General features: G+C 42.1%; 1 protein-coding gene across 1 annotated transcript; it reads right to left on the bottom strand.

Moving 5' to 3' along the window:
• Nucleotides 1-166: 166 nt before the first annotated feature.
• Nucleotides 167-18,166, bottom strand: LOC132765114 (antigen-presenting glycoprotein CD1d2-like). Its single transcript, XM_060759300.2, has 6 exons — nucleotides 17,758-18,166; nucleotides 10,771-11,052; nucleotides 7,762-8,043; nucleotides 5,487-5,777; nucleotides 3,457-3,553; nucleotides 167-970 (listed from the first exon to the last, which is right to left on the bottom strand). The coding sequence occupies exons 1-6, from the start codon at nucleotides 17,804-17,806 to the stop codon at nucleotides 931-933; spliced, it is 1,041 nt and encodes a 346-aa protein (XP_060615283.2). The 5' UTR covers nucleotides 17,807-18,166; the 3' UTR covers nucleotides 167-930.
• Nucleotides 18,167-19,302: the final 1,136 nt, after the last annotated feature.

The following is a 19,302-nucleotide window of genomic DNA, read 5'->3' as shown; positions in this document are numbered from 1 at the left end:
ATGGAGCAATGCTCTTGCAACATTCCCACTCACTTCCGAATAAAAGGTTGGATTCCAGGTCATCTTGTGTAGAAAGGAGACAGGAGAATGAAGATACATATGCAACTGAGAAGAATTTTATACCACTTTATTTTATAAAAAAAACTATAAACAAAGCCCAATGGAATTATATAATAAAATTACAAACATTTCATTCAAATGATCAGGTTGGTAAGCACAGAGATGAAAAATGAACAAGCTACTGTGAAATATTGTTAAAATTATCTGCAATACCAAAGTCTTGACAATTCCTTTACCAGGCTGTAATTACAGAGTTATAGAATCACAGATTTGGAAGATATCACAAGGGCCATCCAGTCTAATCCCATTCCGCCATGAAGTAACACAATCAAAGCACTCCTAACTAATAGCCATCCAGACACTGTTTAAAACCCTCCAGAGAAGGTAATTTCACCAGACTTCCAGGCAGTATATTCCACTTCCAAACACTTGTGATGAGCAACGATGATCTGTTCTGTCACCAGAGATGTGGCAGACTGACCTTTCCATCTCTCTGTCTCCAGCAGTCTCCAACACAACAAGTAAGAAGCAAGATCCCTGGTGCAATTTCGTCTTCCCCAGGGAATTCCTAGCAGAATTTGGGAGGAATATCTTCAACTGTTGGACAACAGATATCTATCGCTTTCAATGGCTACTTCCTGGTAAAGCCGGACAGGAGGACCTTCATGATTATGGCAGAAATGTCATGATCATGCATACTTAGTCTGTTGTAACTACGAATCAGTTACAGATTTATTACTCTAGGTTACACATCAGTAGCTTTGATAGTACATTTCTGGCAATGTTAGTTCTAACATTTAATTTAACAAATACAGTTAACAGCTTGGCCAGAAATATATGGAGCTGCCTTATGTGCTGCCACATTGGTTGTCAGATTGGCCGCTGTGCTTGGCTTATGTCTTCATAATGTCTGGAATGAGAGAAGAAAATTGTGTTATTTATTCATGCAATCTCGTATGCTGAGATGACTGGTCATACTGGCAAAGTTTCAGCCAACTTCCACGCTCAGCTACATCTATCTCATAGGCTGCTGTCTCTCCTCAAAGAGTGCTGCACTCCATAGATGCGATGAGCTTGCTTGTTATGTTCCTTCAAGTCATTTCCGACTTATGGGAACCTTGAAGGTCATGTAGCCAGCATGACTGCATGGAGCGCCATTACCTTCCCGCAGAAGCAGTACCTATTAATCTACTTACATTTACATGTTTTCAAACTGCTAGGTTGGCAGAAGCTGGGCCTAACAGCAGGAGAGCTCCCTGGATTTGAGCCGCCAACCTTTCAGTCAGCAGGTTCAGCAACTCAGCAATTTAACCTGCACGACCGGGGACCCAATGAATGAACTATTCTTGAACTGTTCTTGAAGAACAGATGTATACTGCAATGGAATCAAGAAAATATTTTATACAATGCTCCTTTGATTAATTTATTCCTTGGAAAGTACACTCAAGATTATCCCTTGGCTACAGAATACCAGCAAAATGGCTCTGCTAGTTTAGGACACTATCTGTAGGGCTGCATGATTTTCACAGAGGTTGGAGAAATGCAAATGTACTAAACCCTGGCCAAGCATAACATTTCATGGTGAAAATGACATTTGACAAAACAGAAGAAGGGCCTGCCTCAGGGGAGCATGCTCGCTCCATCAATGTTTAACATTTACACAAATGATCAGCCACTGCCAGAAGGGACGGAGAGCTTCATCTATGCTGACGATCATGCCATCACCGTCCAAGCAGGGAGCTTTGAAATGGTTGAACAGAAGCTCTCTGAAACTTTAGGTGCTCTCACTACCTATTACAGGGAAAACCAGCTGATTTCTAATCCATCTAAAACCAGCTGATTTCTAATCCATCTAAAACACAGATGTGTGCTTTTCATCTTAAGAACAGACATGTATCTCGGGCTCTGAGGAATACATGGGAAGGAATCCCACTGGAGCACTGCAGCACACCCAAATACCTGGGAATTACCCTGGACCATGCTGTGACCTACAAGAAGCACTGCTTGAATCTCAAGCAAATAGTGGGTGCTAGAAACAATATCATACGAAAACTGACTGGCAAAACCTGGGGATCACAACCAGATGCAATGAAGACATCTGCCCTTTGCTACTCTGCTGCTGTGTACGCTTGCCCAGTGTGGAACACATCTCACCACACGAAAACAGTGGATGTGGGTCTTAATGAGACATGCCACATTATCACAGGATGTCTACACCCTACACCACTGGAGAAATTATATCCTGACATCTGCCGGGAAGTAGCAGCCAATAATGAAAAGACCAAGGCAGTGACATTTGCCATATTTATATACCGCCACTCTCAGCCCAGAGACGACTCAGACTGGAAATCAGCCAGCAAGTCAACGCCTTAAATCAAGAAATAGTTTTCTAAGATCTACAGAGATACTCACAGGAAAACTTCAGCAAGTAAGAGTCCAAAAGTGGCAGGCCAAAACCTGGAACCTCAAGCCATCGCTGATATCAAATGAGAGACTCCCCTCTGGGCACACAGAAGACTTGGGAGGCACTAAACAGACTGCGCTCTGGCACCACGAGATGCAGAGCCAACCTTAAGAAATGGGGCCACAAAGTGGAGTCCATGACATGCAAGTGTGGAGAAGAGCAAATCACTGACCACCTACTACAATGCAGTCTAAGCCCTGCCACATGCATAATGGAGGACCTTATAGCAACACCAGAGGCACTCCAAGTGGCCAGCTACTGGTCACAGGACATTTAGTATAATGCCAACTTTTTAAAACTTTGTGTTTTTTAAATACTTTACAACTGTACCCTTGGTTTGCTTCTGATATGTGCCCCTTGACTATCACATTAAGATGGGTGGAGTCTAAACCCGTTTGATCTGTGACCCACTGAGAATCAAAGTTTCATGGTCCCTGTATCTGTAAAATAGCCAAGTTATAGGCTTGAAGTCTTCAGTTGTGCTTAAATGATGGATTCTCAGGAACTGGTTATTCAGAGTAGAGACAAGTTGGACTTTCATCATGGAAGAACACATTATTCTGATGTTTTGGCTAGGCTTCAATTCAGGCTCAGCACCAGTTGCTAAAACAAAGTGACTTTTCTAAACACTCACTCAATTTGGCGATTAGTGTAGGTAGCAAGGCATGAAAGTTTTAAATGTCCCACAACTCCCATCTGCCCCATCAGCACAACCAATGGAAAGATTGCAAGAGTTGTAGTCTAAAATATCTAGCTGTCCGAAGATTTTCCATTGCTGACTGATGTGGTGCTGAGGTTGAACCATCCCTGGTTCTTCCTATCCGCAGAACACCCAGTTCAGGAAATCTCATAAGGTTTCAAACCTACACAACTTGCCTTGTGTTTTGCTCTCCTTTAATCATCAGAATATTAAAAGTAGGATATTAACTTACTGACGTTTCTTCCAACGACAATAGACTGCAGCTGCAATAGCCGCCAATAAAGCAAGTATAAGGCTGATGACTACTGCAGTGGCTTTGCTGGATTTTCCTGGAGAATACAGAGATACAAGCAGAAGAAAACACTGAAATAGAGCAGCAAGGGGACTGTGCGCCGTCAGCCTTGTGATCAAAATTTAAGTTCTTGCTCTTCAGCAAATACTCTTGAAATTCTCTGTAATGCCAGGTGGTGCTACTAAGTTAATGTTATGTCACTTCAGCATTTCCTGATCTGGCATGCTCTTGAAAAGATAGACTAGAACTATAATTAGATCTATTGGGTGGAGAAGGTGAGATTTGTAGTCCAAGATGTCTGAAGAGCAATGGGTTTAGAAGACTGCTACATGACCCATACAATGGCTTCTCCAGCAAGAGGTTACCAATTATTGGTTTGCTTGATTCGTTTTTAGAACTTTTGATTTCCACAATAAGAATGGATTAATAGAACCCTTTGGGTGTTTCTAAACAACAATAAAATGACAGATTCCCAAGACTATTAACTGCTCTTGTAAACACCTGATGCAGCCAAGTTGGAATTAGAGGTCGAAACATTAGGAGGACATTGGTAACGCTATTGTTACATCCCGAATGGATTACTGCAATGAACTCTACGTGGGGTTGCCTTTGAAGACTGTTTGGAAACTCCAACTTGTCCAACCAGTGGCAGCCGGATTACTCACCGTAGTGGCATACAGAGAGCGCACCCCACCCCGTTGTGTCAGTTCCACTGGCTGCCGGTCCAGTTCCGAGCACAATTCAAAGTGCTGGTCTTGGCCTATAAAGCCCTTTATGGTTCTAGGCCTGCTTACTTGTCCAAATGTATCTCCCTCTACGATCTACCTTGGAGTTTAAGATCATCCGGGGAGGCCCTGCTCTCAGTCCCACCATCTTCGCAAAGGCGACTGGCGGAGACAAGAGACAGGGCCTTCTCGGTGGTGGCCCCCCGTCTGTGGAACACACTCCCCAGGGAAATCAGATCGGCCCCATCTCTCCTTTCCTTCAGGAAAAAGCTCAAAACATGGTTTTGGGACCAGACATTTGGGCAGCAGGCCTAACTGCAATTGCAACGTTATATTTGAATTAATAATGCACAGGCTTTGGACTGGATCTCTCAATTGAACTTGGATGCATTTATATTGTTTATGTAATAATAATGAGTTAAATGTTTTAAATGGCTATTTTATAATTTAATATTCTAATTATTGTTGAATCTGTGTTATATTGTTATAGTGTATGTGTTCGGAGCTCCCGGTTAAACCCCTGTGCCGGCAAGACTGAAGACCGACAGGTCGCAGGTTCGAATCCGGGGAGAGGTGGATGAGCTCCCTCTATCAGCTCCAGCTCCTCATGTGGGGACATGAGAGAAGCCTACCACAATGATGATAAAAACATCAAATCATCCGGGTGTCCCCTGGGCAGCGTCCTTGCAGACGGCCAATTCTCTCACACCAGAAGCGACTTGCAGTTTCTCAGGTCGCTCCTGACATGACAAAAAAAAAAGTGTATGTGTTGGCATTGAATTGCTACCGATTGTAAGCCGCCCTGACTCCCCCCTCGTGGGTTAAGGACGGGGTACAAATGTTTGAAAGAAAGAAAGAAAGAAAGAAAGAAAGAAAATGGTGGGAAAAGAGTTGCTGCTGCGATCAATACAAATTGATGTTGTTCACAGGGTTCAACAAGAAGCAACAGTGTGTAGTATATTTAAAATTTTGCTGCTTTATGTTTCTGAAACATGCTAATTCCAGCAATAAATTTTGTCCAGGGTAATCAGAATGAAACAAGACCAGGATTGGGATTTTGTGTCGTTTCCAGGCTTTATGGCCTTGTTTTAGCAGCATTTTCCCCTGGCGTTTCGCTGGCATCTTCAGAGGATTCTCAGTGGTAACATTCTTTTCCTTACTCATATTTGTATCAAGGATTAAATGAGGAATTTCATCACTTCCCTAACACACACACACAACGCATTTCCGCATCAAAATACTCACCCCACGGGATGATGAGACTTTTCCCATCAAGGCTGCTGTGCTGTATCCTGCAAGCATAACTGTGCGAAGTCTCCGTTGACTTAATTGCCAGAGAACTCCTGATTTGGTAGGTCAGGTCGTAGTTAGGCATGATGGTGGTGGAGTTGATCCTTGAGCTGGGCAAGGCTACTTCATCCTGAAGCCAGGAGACGTTGATGAGGTGTGGATAAAAACCCGTCACTCGGCAAACCAATAGGAGGGAGTCAGTGGTTTCAGGAGGCTCCTGGGCAAAGACCACAGCAACAGGTTTATCTGGCAATCAAAGGAGTTCAGAGAGGTTACAAAAGTACTCTCAAGTACCCTTGAGGTTCATAGCGCATAAAGGGACCATCTATACATGCCCCAAACAGTGTGCTGGTTTGGAATGGGAAACTCTGGATCAGTGCCACCCAAGTTTACACAGCCAGCCCTAAGCCAGACTAGTGACTGGATGCTAAAATCAACGTACCTGTTGAACTTCTGTCTGATGCAGGGTTATTGCATGTACAAGGGGGGAAAAGATGGCAATCTGAAGGAGGACTGCACTGGCTATTGCTTAGCACACATGTGTCAAACTCAAGGCCTGCAGGCTGAATCTGGCCTGCCATGACATTTAATGTGGCTCCCCAGATTCTGGACTACAACTCCTGTGTTCCTCATCATTTTATTTTATTTTGTATCAAAAGCTTTGCATAAATTAGTATAAAACCGATAAAAATAGAAGGAGCGCAGGCAGCTAAATATTTTTTGACCAAAATTGTAGCCTCCAACAATTCTTCCTCTGTACATGAGGCAGGGCATAGTGGACAAGCATACAGATGCGGAGTTGTCTGTTCTGCTCCACAGTCACACAAGGTGGGGGATTCTTTTAGGTAGTGCCATTTTGCCAGGTTGTTCCTCATCCTTAGACGACATGACTAGAGCTGACGTGAGATGGGATACAGTAACATCTGGAAGGTGACCGTTTGTTCTGTTTGGTCAGGGAATTGAATTCAGATGCAATGCTTGTGGCTGGGATGTCTGACTTGAAAATGTCCTTTAACTTTTCCCTGTCCTCAGAGCCATAAGTGCTCTTGGGTTGCAATCCCCAGTCCTTATGGCAGATAATCAAAAGTAATGGGAGGTGTCATTCAGTAACATCTGTGAAGCCAAATGGATTAAAAACTAAAGAGCACCAACCCATGTAAAGAAAATATAGTTGACCCTCTGTTTTCACCTGTTCTTTGTCCACAGATTCAACAGCCTTTTAAAGGCAACATAAGGCTGATGTGGCCCTCGATGAAAATGAGTCTGACACCCCTGGCTTAGTACATGTCTCCATGACCCACTGCACATATTTTTCATTCCTGGTCTGAATATCGTAAATAAACAGATTTCATGATAATAAGTTCATTCTCCAGAACCCAACCAAACTAAAGAATTATACCACAAGGTTCTATACCATGGAATCCTAAGATTAGTAGTTCAAGGGGAGCATTTTGAATTCTCAGCCATAGAGTCCTGAATGTCTCACCAAACAAAAATTCCCAGATTCCATAGGATGGGGCCATGTCAGTAAAGTGGAACAATAGGTAAAGGTTTCCCCTGACATTAAGTGTAGTCGTGTCCAACGCTGGGGGGTGGTGCTCATCTCCATTTCTAAGCCAAAGAGCCTGCATTGTCCATAGACGCCTCAAAGATCATGTGGATGGCATGACTGCATGAAGCACCATTACCTTCCCGCAGAAGAGGTACCTATTGAACTACTCACATTTGCATGTTTTCAAACTGCTAGGTTGGCAGAAGCTGGGGCTAATAGCAGGAGCTCACCCCACTTCCTGGATTCAAACCGCCAACCTTTCGGTCAGCAAGTTCAGCAGCAGTGGAACAATAGCACACAGTATAAATTACTTCACCTTCCAAAGCAAGTTCATCTTACAATACTGCCCGTTACAACTAAAGGCTTACAAAATACAATACTATGGAACTTAGATCTGTGATGTCACTTACCCACAGCTGGAGGAAATGGTCTTTCTAGGAATTTTCTAGGTCCTCCAGACAATTTTATGATATGCTTTGCCCAGAAGTTACCATAGAGTCACAAATTCCTAAAGATGCTATCTATCTGGGATTATCTAGGTCCTACAGTGCAATGATACAGTATTCTGGAAGCAGGTGATTTAATGGTATTAGGTCACATCTGTGGTTTCAGATGGTCCAGATGGGAATGCATCCTCGTGGATATGCGGGATCTTATTGTATTGCGTTCTAAGCTTACCTTGTTTGTACACAGTCACATTTCCAGTCAGAAGGGCAATCTTGACGGCTTTTACGAATGTGTTTAACAACAGTCTTTGAAGAATTGTTGATGTGCCCTTGTCCTTGTTGAGGAAGTTTTGAATGTAGAGAATCCATTCATCATCCATTTGGGCAACCCAGGTGGCATTATTGGCACTGAATACAACAATGCCTTCCCCATCTACAGCACCATCATAAAAGCACCTCTTTGTTTCATCAGACTCAATTTCACAGAAGACGAATGACTGCACAACAAGAGGATCTGGATGTTAAAATATGATAACATTCCAAGTTATTTGAGAGGCAAAATAATATAATAAGGGACTTCATGTAAGGGATTTCTGGTGCTACAGTATCAGAGAAGAACCTGAAGCTTGAGGACTGTAGTTGGGTTCCCTCTAGATCAGAGTTTTCCAAGCATTTCATGTTGGTGACACACTTTTGAGACATGTATCATGTTGTGACACAATAATTCAGTTTTACCAGCAGCCCGGAGTTGAACCAACTCCTTATAAGAGATACAGACTCCTACATAAATTGTCATAACAAAATATATGGGAATACAACACAGCTCATTAAAAATATATCATTTGTAAGATAATAACGGATTTCCAAGATTTTTGTCATTTCTCATTATGTTTGGATGACACACCTACGCACTGCAGCCGACACACTTAACATGTCATGATACACAGTTTGGGAAGCTTTGCACTTGACCTTTGGGATTCCTTAAACGTCCATTCCTTTTTCTCCATGATACTATTGCTTATCATTTTCTTCCTTTTGTAGGACCCCTATAAAATATTAGAAACTCTTCTTCAAAGGTTGAATAAGGCATTTAAATGAAAAGAACACTGCTTTCACCATTTTGTCTTTGATCACACAAACCACTGAAATGCAGAATTTTGCAAAAAGCAATTAAATCTCGTCTGCTAAATTGTTAATTCATCAAATTTAATCCTAATGTTACCAAACTTAGGGCTTCTGAATTTTCCCCCCACTTGTGACCCCTTTCCACCTGATAAATGTTTACACAAACTAGATTATATTAAAAAGGTATAAAAACTAAACATTTACTGATAATAAACCAGTATTTGCAAGGCTTTCTAAGGCTTTTTATGAAATATAACTGAAGCATTCAATTGTAAACACTGCAAGTTGTTGCTAACAGATTCAAGTACATGTTTGGGTGGTGTTCAGAAACATTTTACTATTTCCAAATTTTTCGGGGCACCAACACAGAGCTAAGGGGACCCCATTTGGAATAGGAACTCGAAATTTAAGAAGCAGTGGCCTAACTCATGAGAGTGGGATCTCTCTCTTCCAGATTTAGCAAAATTGGGTGATGAAAGCATTGATTATCCAACACACTAGAGGACCTAGAGATGCCTTGAGATAGATTCTCCTTAGAAAAGAGATAAAGGCTGAACAAGGCATAGGGTTACAGCCTGTGATGGATGGGGTAACCCCACCCCCGAAGACCCAGGTTTGCAGTCTGGGAGTGATCCTGGATTCATCGCTGAGCCTGGAACCCCAGGTTTCAGCAGTGGCCAGGGGGGCATTCGCACAGTTAAAACTTGTGCGCCAGCTGCACCCGTACCTTGGGAAGTCTGATCTAGCTACGGTGGTCCACGCTCTTGTTACATCCTGAACAAATTACTGCAACACGCTCTACATGGGGCTGCCTTTGAAGACTGTTTGGAAACTACAACTAGTCCAACGGGCAGCAGCCAGATTACTAACTGGAGTGACATACAGGGAGCATACCACCCCCTTGTTGTGCCAACTCCACTGGCTGCTGGTCCACATTTGAACTCAATTCAAAGTGCTGACCTATAAAGCCCTATATGGTTCTTCTGGCCCAGCTTACTTGTCTGAACTCATCTCCTTCTATGTCCCGCCTCGCAGTTTAAGATCATCCGAGGAGGCCCTGCTCTCGCTCCCACCAGCATCACAAATACGGCTGACACGGATGAGACACAGGGCCTTCTCAGCTGTGGCCCCCTGCCTGTGGAACTTGCTTCCCCCAGAGGTAAGATTGGCTTCATCCCTCCTGTCTTTTAGGAAGAAATTGAAGTCGTGGTTTTGGGACCAGGCTTTTGGACAGCAGGCATAAATAGCACTTTGAATATGGAATTTGACTGGAATGATGATATGGCTGTTAATACTGTTTTATTGTTTTTAATGAATGTTCTATTTATTGTTTTAATTGTTATTATATTGCTTGTTATATGTAGTGGCATAGAATTGCTGCCAAATGTAAGCCGTCCTGAGTCCCCCTTTGGCGGTTGAGAAGGAACAGAGTAGAAATACCAGAAATAAATATTAAAGCCAGCACTTTGAATTGTGTTCGGTAGAAGACTGGCAGCCAGTCTTCTACCGAACAATGGCCTGCACATCTCCCACATTGTATATATCGACAACATCGGCACTGTAGAAGGCTACCGTCTGAAATATTTGGAGGGCATGAGGGCCCACGGGGAGAGGAATGGAGACTGGAGGAAAAGACAAGCGGGTCAAGGGAAGATTAATGCATAGCCCCTGTGTCTTAAATTAATAAATAATTAAAAATAACTAGATATACTCAGATCATATATTTGAACCATGTATTAAATTAATTGTAACACAGGTAAGTGTGTTGATCTGACACAACAGGGGAGTTGTGTGTTCCCTGTACCCCACTCTGGTGAGTAACCTGGATGCTGCCCATTGCACCAATTGAAGCTTCCGAACAGTCTTCAAAGGCAACCCCACATAGAACACATTGCAGTAATCTATAAGATATTCCTAGAAATAATATTTTAAACAAGTCTGTGAATAATCAAAACTCAGCCCCGCAAATCTAGGGAGTCTGACTGTACATTTGTCCACCTTAGTTGACAAGTAAGGATTATTTTGGAAATTGGAAATGGTGACTGGATGAGGCTGTAGAGGCGATGATTTTGAAAAACGATGATCTTGATGAACCAGAAATGAATTGTATACTTACAGCTTCTATGTAAATCCAGAACAAGCTTGTTGACAGCTTGTTTGAAGCCTGTGAAATAGTATTTGAAAATCTTCTCCAGCAGTTCCCATTCCTGTGACATGAGGCAACTTCTGGCCCAAGGTTGAAGGAATCTGATCGTCCAGGTTTGGCTGTCAAACACAATGGCCTGCACATCTCCAAGAAAAACACCCACGTTGTATATATCGACAACATCAGCACTGTAGAAGGCTACCGTCTGAAATATTTGGAGGGCATGAGGGCCCACTGGGAGAGGAATGGAGACTGGAGGAAAAGACAAGAGGGTCAAGGGAAGATTAATGCATAGTCCCTGTGTCTTAAATTAATAAATAATTAAAAATAACTACATATACTCAGATCATATATTTGAACCATGTATTAAATTAATTGTAACACAGGTAAGTGTGTTGATTTAGGGATATTGATATACTTGCAGGTATTGTAATCTCCTATATCAGTGTTTCTCAACCTGGGGGTCAGGACCCCTGGTGGTGGGCGCAAGGGGGTGTCAGAGAGGTCACCAAAGATCATTAGAAAACACAGTATTTTCTGTTGGTCATGAGGGTTCTGTGTGGGAAGTTTGGCCCAATTCTATCATTGGTAGATTTCAGAATGCTCTTTGATTGTAGGTGAACTATAAATCCCAGCAACTACAACTCCCAAATGTCAAGGTCTATTTTCCCCAATCTCCACCAGTGTTCACATTTGGGCATATTGAGTATTCGTGCCAAGTTTGGTCCAGATTCATCATTGTTTGAGTCCACAGTGCTCTCTGGATGTAGGTGAACTACAACTCCAAAACCAAAGGACACTGCCCACCAAACCTTTCCAGTATTTTCTGTTGATCATGGGAGAACTGTGTGCCAAGTTCGGTTCAATACCGTCGTTGGTGGGGTTCAGAATGCTCTTTGATTGTAGGTGAACTATAAATCCCAGCAACTACAACTCACAAATGACAAAATCAATTTTTTGAGTGAAGGACATACATTGAGTTGTTAGGTGTCTTGTGTCCAAATTTGGTGTATATTCGTCAAGTGGTTTTTGAGTTATGTTAATCCCACAAACAAACATTACATTTTTATTTATATAGATTTTTATTTACGACATTTATATGCTGCTCTTCTCACCCCGAAGGGGACTCAGAGCGGCTTACAAGTAAAAAGTAAATACAATATATTATTATCATAGCACAATATTAATATTATATATTGCATTGTACTATACCATTATACTGTAATTGTATTAGTAATATTACATTTAATATAAAATATATAATTATAATATAATTTTGTTAATAGTAATAGTATATTGTATTACATTATAATATTATCAACTATCAAATATTATAAACTGTCTTCTGTTGCAGAAAATATTCAGGCTGGCATTTCCTACAGTTGCTCAAGCAGCTTCTTTTAAGGGTGCTAGCTGGTGAATTTATTTATTTATCGTGTCATCAGCAACCATACCATTGTATTACATTTCTAACAGAGCAAAACAAACACACAGATTTAAAAAAAAACAGATTTTGCAGACTTGGTAGTTGGTTAAATGTCCTTTGACCAGTATCTGGCCACTTGGAGTGCCTCTGGGGTTGCCACAAGAAGGTCCTCCATTGTGCATGTGGCAGGGCTAAGGTTGCATTGCAGCAGGTGGTCAGTGGTTTGTTCTTCTCCACACTCGCATGTTGTGGATTCCACTTTGTGGCCCCATTTCTTAAGATTGGCTCTGCATCTCATGGTGCCAGAGCGCAGTCTGTTCAGCGCCTTCCAATTCGCCCAGTCTTCTGTGTGCCCAGGGGGGAGTCTCTCATCTGGTATCACCCACTGATTGAGGTGCTGGGTTGGAGCCTGCCACTTTTGGAATCTTGCTTGCTGAGGTGTTCCAGCGAGTGTCTCTGTAGATCTAAGAAAACTATGTCTTGATTTAAGTCGTTGACGTGCTGGCTGATACCCAAACAGGGGATGAGCTGGAGATGCCGCTGCCTTGGTCCTTTCACTATTGGCTGCTACTTCCCGGCGGATGTCAGGTGGTGCAATACCGGCTAAGCAGTGTAATTTCTCCAGTGGTGTGGGGCGCAGACACCCTGTGATAATGCGGCATGTCTCATTAAGAGCCACATCTGTTTTAGTGTGGTGAGATGTGCTCCACACTGGGCATGCATACTCAGCAGCAGAGTAGCACAGCGCAAGGGCAGATGTCTTCACTGTGTCTGGTTGTGATCCCCAGGTTGTGCCAGTCAGCTTTCGTATGATATTTTTTCTAGCACCCACTTTTTGCTTGATGTTCAGGCAGTGCTTCTTGCGGGTCAGAGCATGATCCAAAGTGACTCCCAGGTATTTGGGTGTATTTTATTTATTTATTTATTTATTTCTTGCATTTATTGACCGCCCCTTTATTGACCGCCCCTCTTAGTAGTAGTAGTAGTATATTGTATTACATTATAATATTATCAACTATCAAATATTATCAACTATCTCCTGTTGCATAAAATATTCAGCCTGGCATTTCCTACAGTTGCTCAAGCAGCTTCTTTTAAGTGTGCTAGCTGGTGAATGACCTCAGGGAGAAGCCCTGCATCTTCCATGCCTTTGCAAAGCCTCAAAATGGCACCCTTCATTCTTGAAGCTCTGGGGGAGCTGTCTCTTTAAATAGGCGGCGGCAGCCAATTACAGAAGAGACTGGGGGTGACGTCACTGTGAGCGCGAAAGGGGCGGGGTGCGGAGGGGAGAAGGCCCCAGGAAAGGCGAAGCGTGATCCGACGATTGCGCATGCGCGCCGTCAGGGAAGCTAAATCCTGGGCGGAGTCAGCTGGCCTCTAGAGAGCATGTGAGAAGAGTTGAGATGAGACTTCCGGGTTGCGTTCGACCATTTTGCCTTGGGAGCTTGCCCTGTTTTCCCCAAGCATAATGGAGTAAATCTGTTCTGCCCTACATCAGCTCATGGGAATTCCCACTACATTCCTCCAAAATGTCTTTTGGATCATTGTGAATCTTTACTGGAATAAGGACATACCAGAAATAATATTTTGAAACAAGGATGAGAAATTTGGAAGAACTGTGCATTCTGATGGATGCAGTCATTCTTAATGTTGGTAGTCTTAAAGTTGCCAATTTTAATAAACTTTGTTTTAAATTATTGGACTAAATTGTGCCACAAGATTTGGTCTAAATGTTTGGATTGATATTATGCCCAAATATTTAAAACTTAAATATAGCTCAGATGGTTTTAAAAGAAGTCTTTTTTATTGTCACACAGAAGTACATCAATTTGAATTTTTGAAAATTAACTGTAAAACCTGTAATAATATTTATTTATTTACGACATTTATGTCCCGCCCTTCTCATCCTGAAGGGGACTCAGAGCAGCTTTCAAGTTATATGTACATATGGGTTGATGTAGGTTTTTTTGGGCTATATGGCCATGGTCTAGAGGCATTCTCTCCTGACATTTCGCCTGCTTCTATGGCAAGCATCCTCAGAGGTAGTGAGATCTGTTGGAACTAGGAAAAAGGGTTTATATATCTGTGGAATGACCACGGTGGGACAAAGAACTCTTGTCTGCTGGAGCTCGGTGTGAATGTTTCAACTGACCACCTTGATTAGCATATAATGGCCTGACAGTGCCTGGAGCAAACTTTTGTTGAGAGGTGATTCGTTGTCCTTGTTTGTTTCCTCTCTGTTGTGCTGTTGTAATTTTAGAGTTTTTTAATACTGGTAGCCAGATTTTGTTCAGCACCAGTATTAAAAAACCTCTAAAATTACAACAGCACAACAACAGAGAGGAAACAAACAAGGACATCTAATCACTTCTCAGCAAAAGTTTGTTCCAGGCACTGTCAGGCTATTATATGCTAATCAAGGTGGTCAGTTGAAACATTCACACCTAGCTCCAACAGACAAGAGTCCTTTGTCCCACCCTGGTCATTCCACAGATATATAAACCCTTTCCCCTAGTGCCAACAGACCTCACTACCTCTGAGAATGCTTGCCACAGATGCAGGCGAAACGTCAGGAGAGAATGCCTCTAGACCATGGCCATATAGCCCGAAAAAACCTACAACAACCCAGTGATTCCGGCCATGAAAGCCTTCGACAATATATATACATATAATGTACAATATAATATATAATATTAATATAATATATAATGGAATGTTGGTGGGCTAAACTTGTTGACTGAAAGGGGAGCTGCGTGAGCTTCCGCTGTCAGCCCCAGCTTCTGCCAACCTAGCAGTTCGAAAACATGCAAATGCAAGTAGATCAATATGTACCGCTCCGGTGGGAAGGTAACGTTGCTCCATGCAGTCATGCTGGCCACATGACCTTTGAGGTGTCTATGGACAATGTCGGCACTTCGGCTTAGAAATGGAGATGAGCACCACACCCCAGAGTCGAACACGACTGGACTTCATGTCAGGGAAAAACCTTTACCTTTACTCTATGGTGTTGATCTATGATTTGGTTTATGTATGTAAGGTGTTGAATTTTGCCATTATTTCTGTGTAAACCACTTTGAGTCCCCCAGGGGACTCAGGGGTGAGAAAAGCGATATATAAATACTGTAAATAAATAGTAAATAAAGGTGGAGAAGATCCGTTTTCTGGGGAAACTGTGGCACAAGCCACAAGGGGCTAATATAAAAATGAGAGTAAAATTAAAGAGGAATATTAAACTAATCCTCATGCCAAAACGCAACCTAAAAAAAACATCCCCGTATAATTTAAATATAATGCAAAAAATAGATTTGCATTATTGAGATTAATTGACCAAGAGCTGGAAAATTCTCTGGAATGAAATTAAGAACATTGTCAGGAAGGAATGCCGTCAAAAAGACATTGCTTGTGAGGAGTTGGTTTAATCTCTAGTTTGCTAGGAAAACTGAATTACTATATCTCGAAAGAATGAATATCTCAAAAATATATTTGGAAAGCTCTGGGCTTGGACATACATAAAGACAGAAATGAGACATTTCCAGGCATTGTATTGCTTTTGTCGGTTGACTTGAAACTGAAAGAAAGCTGCTGGAAACCAGAGGCAGTCTGAGGCATGGATGTGTCTTAGAAAGCAAACGCTTTCTTGCACCTGCACCTGCAATGTGCCCTTGTATTCTCCCACATTCAACACAGTAGGTAAGAGTCTCGTTGCTTGGCTGGGGATTTTGTGTTGCCACAAAAGCTCATAATGCTGCCAGCCAAAAGACATTGTATAAGTTGTCCCACTTTTAGTCCATAATGGATTTTTTCCTTTGGTGTGTGTGTGTGTGTGTGTGTATATATATATACACATACATATATATGACTTGTTTGATCCAAAAAAAATGGAGGGGGTGCCGGTGGTTCGATTCTAAATCAATTCTGATTTTCACAGAAAAAAATGTTCAAAACTTTTCAAAACTTCCGAGACTTCCAAATAATTTCATTAATTGTTTTAAAGTGTTATTTCCTGTTTCATTGGGTGGTCTTCCCTTTGAAAGTAGTTGTTTTACTCCAGAAGTGGGGGAAAACAAGCAGAGGAAATTCACCCTTCCCCGGTTTAAAAGTGGCTTCTCTGGCTTGAGGCAGAAGCCGGGAAAGCAAAGGGAGGAAATTCAGCCTTCCCCGGTTTAAATCTGGCTTTTTTGGCTTGAGCCGAGGCCAGGGACCAGAATCATTTCCGACTCACTTCCTGAGTTGGAAGAAAAATGGCAAGACTAGCTTCAGAAGGGCAAAGGGACTTCCAGTTTCCTAAAAAAGTTTAAAATCACTTCAAAAAGGTAATTTTTCCGAATTTATTCTGAATTACGAAGATTCCGAGTGGACCTACACACACATAAATACATACACAGATACATATAACATGAAAATTCTATGAATGAAGTAGCACCATTGCAAAGTATCAGCCTAATCTAGAAGCGTTGTGAGAAGCAAAACATGTTATTCCACTTCTATTTGCTTTCAAGTTACCAACCGTCTAACAAAAAAGCATACTGTACTCCTGTGTGTTTCAGGCTGGATCTACACTACCCTGTAATCCAGTTTCAGAATGTGTATTAACTGTATTGAACTGGATTATACCAGTCTACACTGCTGTATAATCCTGATCGATGCCGTTAACCCACATTCTGAAACTGGATTTTAGGGCACTGTGGATCCAGCCTCAGATTCAAAATAAAACACCAGGAAACACCAGGAGATAAAGCATCTTCTTGGCATGGAGCAAAATTTACCTGCTGTTTTAAATCCACACAAGCATCTGAATCATACAGTAGAATCAAAGAGTTGGAAAAGACCTCATGGGCCATCCAGTCCAACCCCCTGCCAAGAAGCAGGAAAATTGCATTCAAAGCACCCCCGACAGATGGCCATCCAGCCTCTGCTTAAAAGCCTCCAAAGAAGGAACCTCCACCACACTCCGGGGCAGAGAGTTCCACTGCTGAACAGCTCTCACAGTCAGGAAGTTCTTCCTAATGTTCAGATGAATCAAGTCATTGGATTCATAATAGGGTTCAAGCATCTTAATGATACCTTTTCATTTTGGGTGGAAAGCCAGAGTCAAGTAACAGCCCAAATGATATAGCCCTCATTGGTTTAAGCTTAAGTGGCCAAGGGGGAAAAGGAAGGAGATCAAGGCTATTAGGAAATGTGGGAGTTGAAGTCCAAAACACCTGGAGGGCCCAAATTTGCCCATGCTTGTTCCACAGCATTGAGCCATTGCAATTAGTTGAGTCAAACTACATAAATCCTACAGACACACCTCTAATTGGACCAAATTTCACCTGCTGCATAAAGCAGTCATGCCAATAATAATCTGCAAATTAAAATATTCTGCCTTTGGAATAAAATGAGGATTCATGCTAAAGATCAATTCATGTTTTGGGTCACAAGCCACTATTCTATGGGGAAAGCCAAGCAATACTCATTTTGCGCTACACTTTTACTCTCTTCTTGGATGGTTTTTAACATGCTTCTTTAGCGTTAAAGAATTCACTTACCTGCTCTGACTCCACAAAAAAGAATAATCAGGAAACACCTGCAGGACATCCTCAAATACAGATGGAAAGATAGTGTGTCGCAAGCAGAGTAAACAGTGTGACTTTGCTCTTGTTTCTTAGGACCAATCTTTGAACAGCAGCCAAGTTATAGAACCAAATGACTCAACGGTGGAAGGGTGATAAATGTATTTTCCACAGCTTACTTTCTAAGCAGTTTCTCTTGTTTCACTGAACAAAACAACAGAAGTAGAGACAAGGCAACCACATCAGCAAGAACTGTTGTGCTCTCTAGCTCTTCCTGTGAGGCAGATAATGTGCCCAACGTTGACTCCCAGTTCCTTTTCCTGGGCAGAGTTTTGAAACAACTCATTAAAGGTCCGAGACACCCATGGCCAGCTGGGATTATCATTTGAGGGAAGGAGAAGATGATGTGCCAAACTATATATTTGTTATTGCTATATATTTATTATTACTATATATTTATTAGAAATATTTTTTTATTATTTTGAAGGTTACAGCTTCCTTATAATGGCAACATGTGGTATAAGATCTCTCAAAACTTGGTTTGTGGTGGCTTTGAAACCCTATATTTTTATCCCCTCAAATGACTGCTGTGTTTCAAAACTCTGCATGGAGAAGGAAGTGAGAATCACCTTTGGCACATTATTCAGGCTTTCAGAAAGAATTCATTTCCAAACATACCTAGAATTCCCAGATCTTTCCCTGGTGATATTCCATCTAAGTCAGCGTTTCTCAACCTGGGGGTCGGGACCCCTGGGGGGGTCGCCAGGGGGTGTCAGAGGGGTCGCCAGAGACCATCAGAAAAGAGTATTTTCTGTTGGTCACAGGGGTTCTGTGTGGGAAGTTTGGCCCAATACTATTGTTGGTGGGGTTCGGGATGCTTTTTGACTCTAGGTAAACTATACATCCCAGCAACCACAACTCCCAGATGGCAAGGTCTATTTCCCCCAAACTCCACCAGTGTTCACATTTGGGCATATTGAGTATTCGTGCCAAGTTAGGCCCAGATCCATCATTGTTTGAGTCTGCAGTGCTTTCTGGATGTAGGTGAACTACAACTCCAAAAATCAAGATCAACGCCCATAAAACCTTTCCAGCATTTTCTATTGGTCACAGGATTTCTGAGTGCCAAGTTTAGTTCAATTCCAGCATTGGTGGAGTTCAGAATGCTTTGATTGTAAGTGAACTATAAATCCCAGCAACTACCAACTCCCAAATGTCAAGGTCTATTTTCCTCAAACGCCACCAGTGTTCACATTTGGGCATATTGAGTATCCGTACCAAGTTTGGTCCAGATCTATCATTGTTTGAGTCCACAGTGCTCTCTGGATGGAGGTGAACTACAACTCCCAAACGCAAGGTAAATGTCCACCAAACCCTTTCAGTATTTTCTGTTGGTCATGGGAGTTCTGTGTGCCAAGTTTGGTTCAATTCTGTCCTTGGTGGAGTTCAGAATGCTCTTTGATTGTAGGTGAACTATACATCCCAACAAGGAAAAGCAACAGAAAAGCCTAGTCAAGTTTC

Source organism: Anolis sagrei, chromosome 2, assembly GCF_037176765.1.
Source record: "Anolis sagrei isolate rAnoSag1 chromosome 2, rAnoSag1.mat, whole genome shotgun sequence".
Classification (NCBI taxonomy): Eukaryota; Metazoa; Chordata; class Lepidosauria; order Squamata; family Dactyloidae; genus Anolis; species Anolis sagrei.
This window is presented reverse-complemented; position numbering and strand designations above follow the sequence as displayed.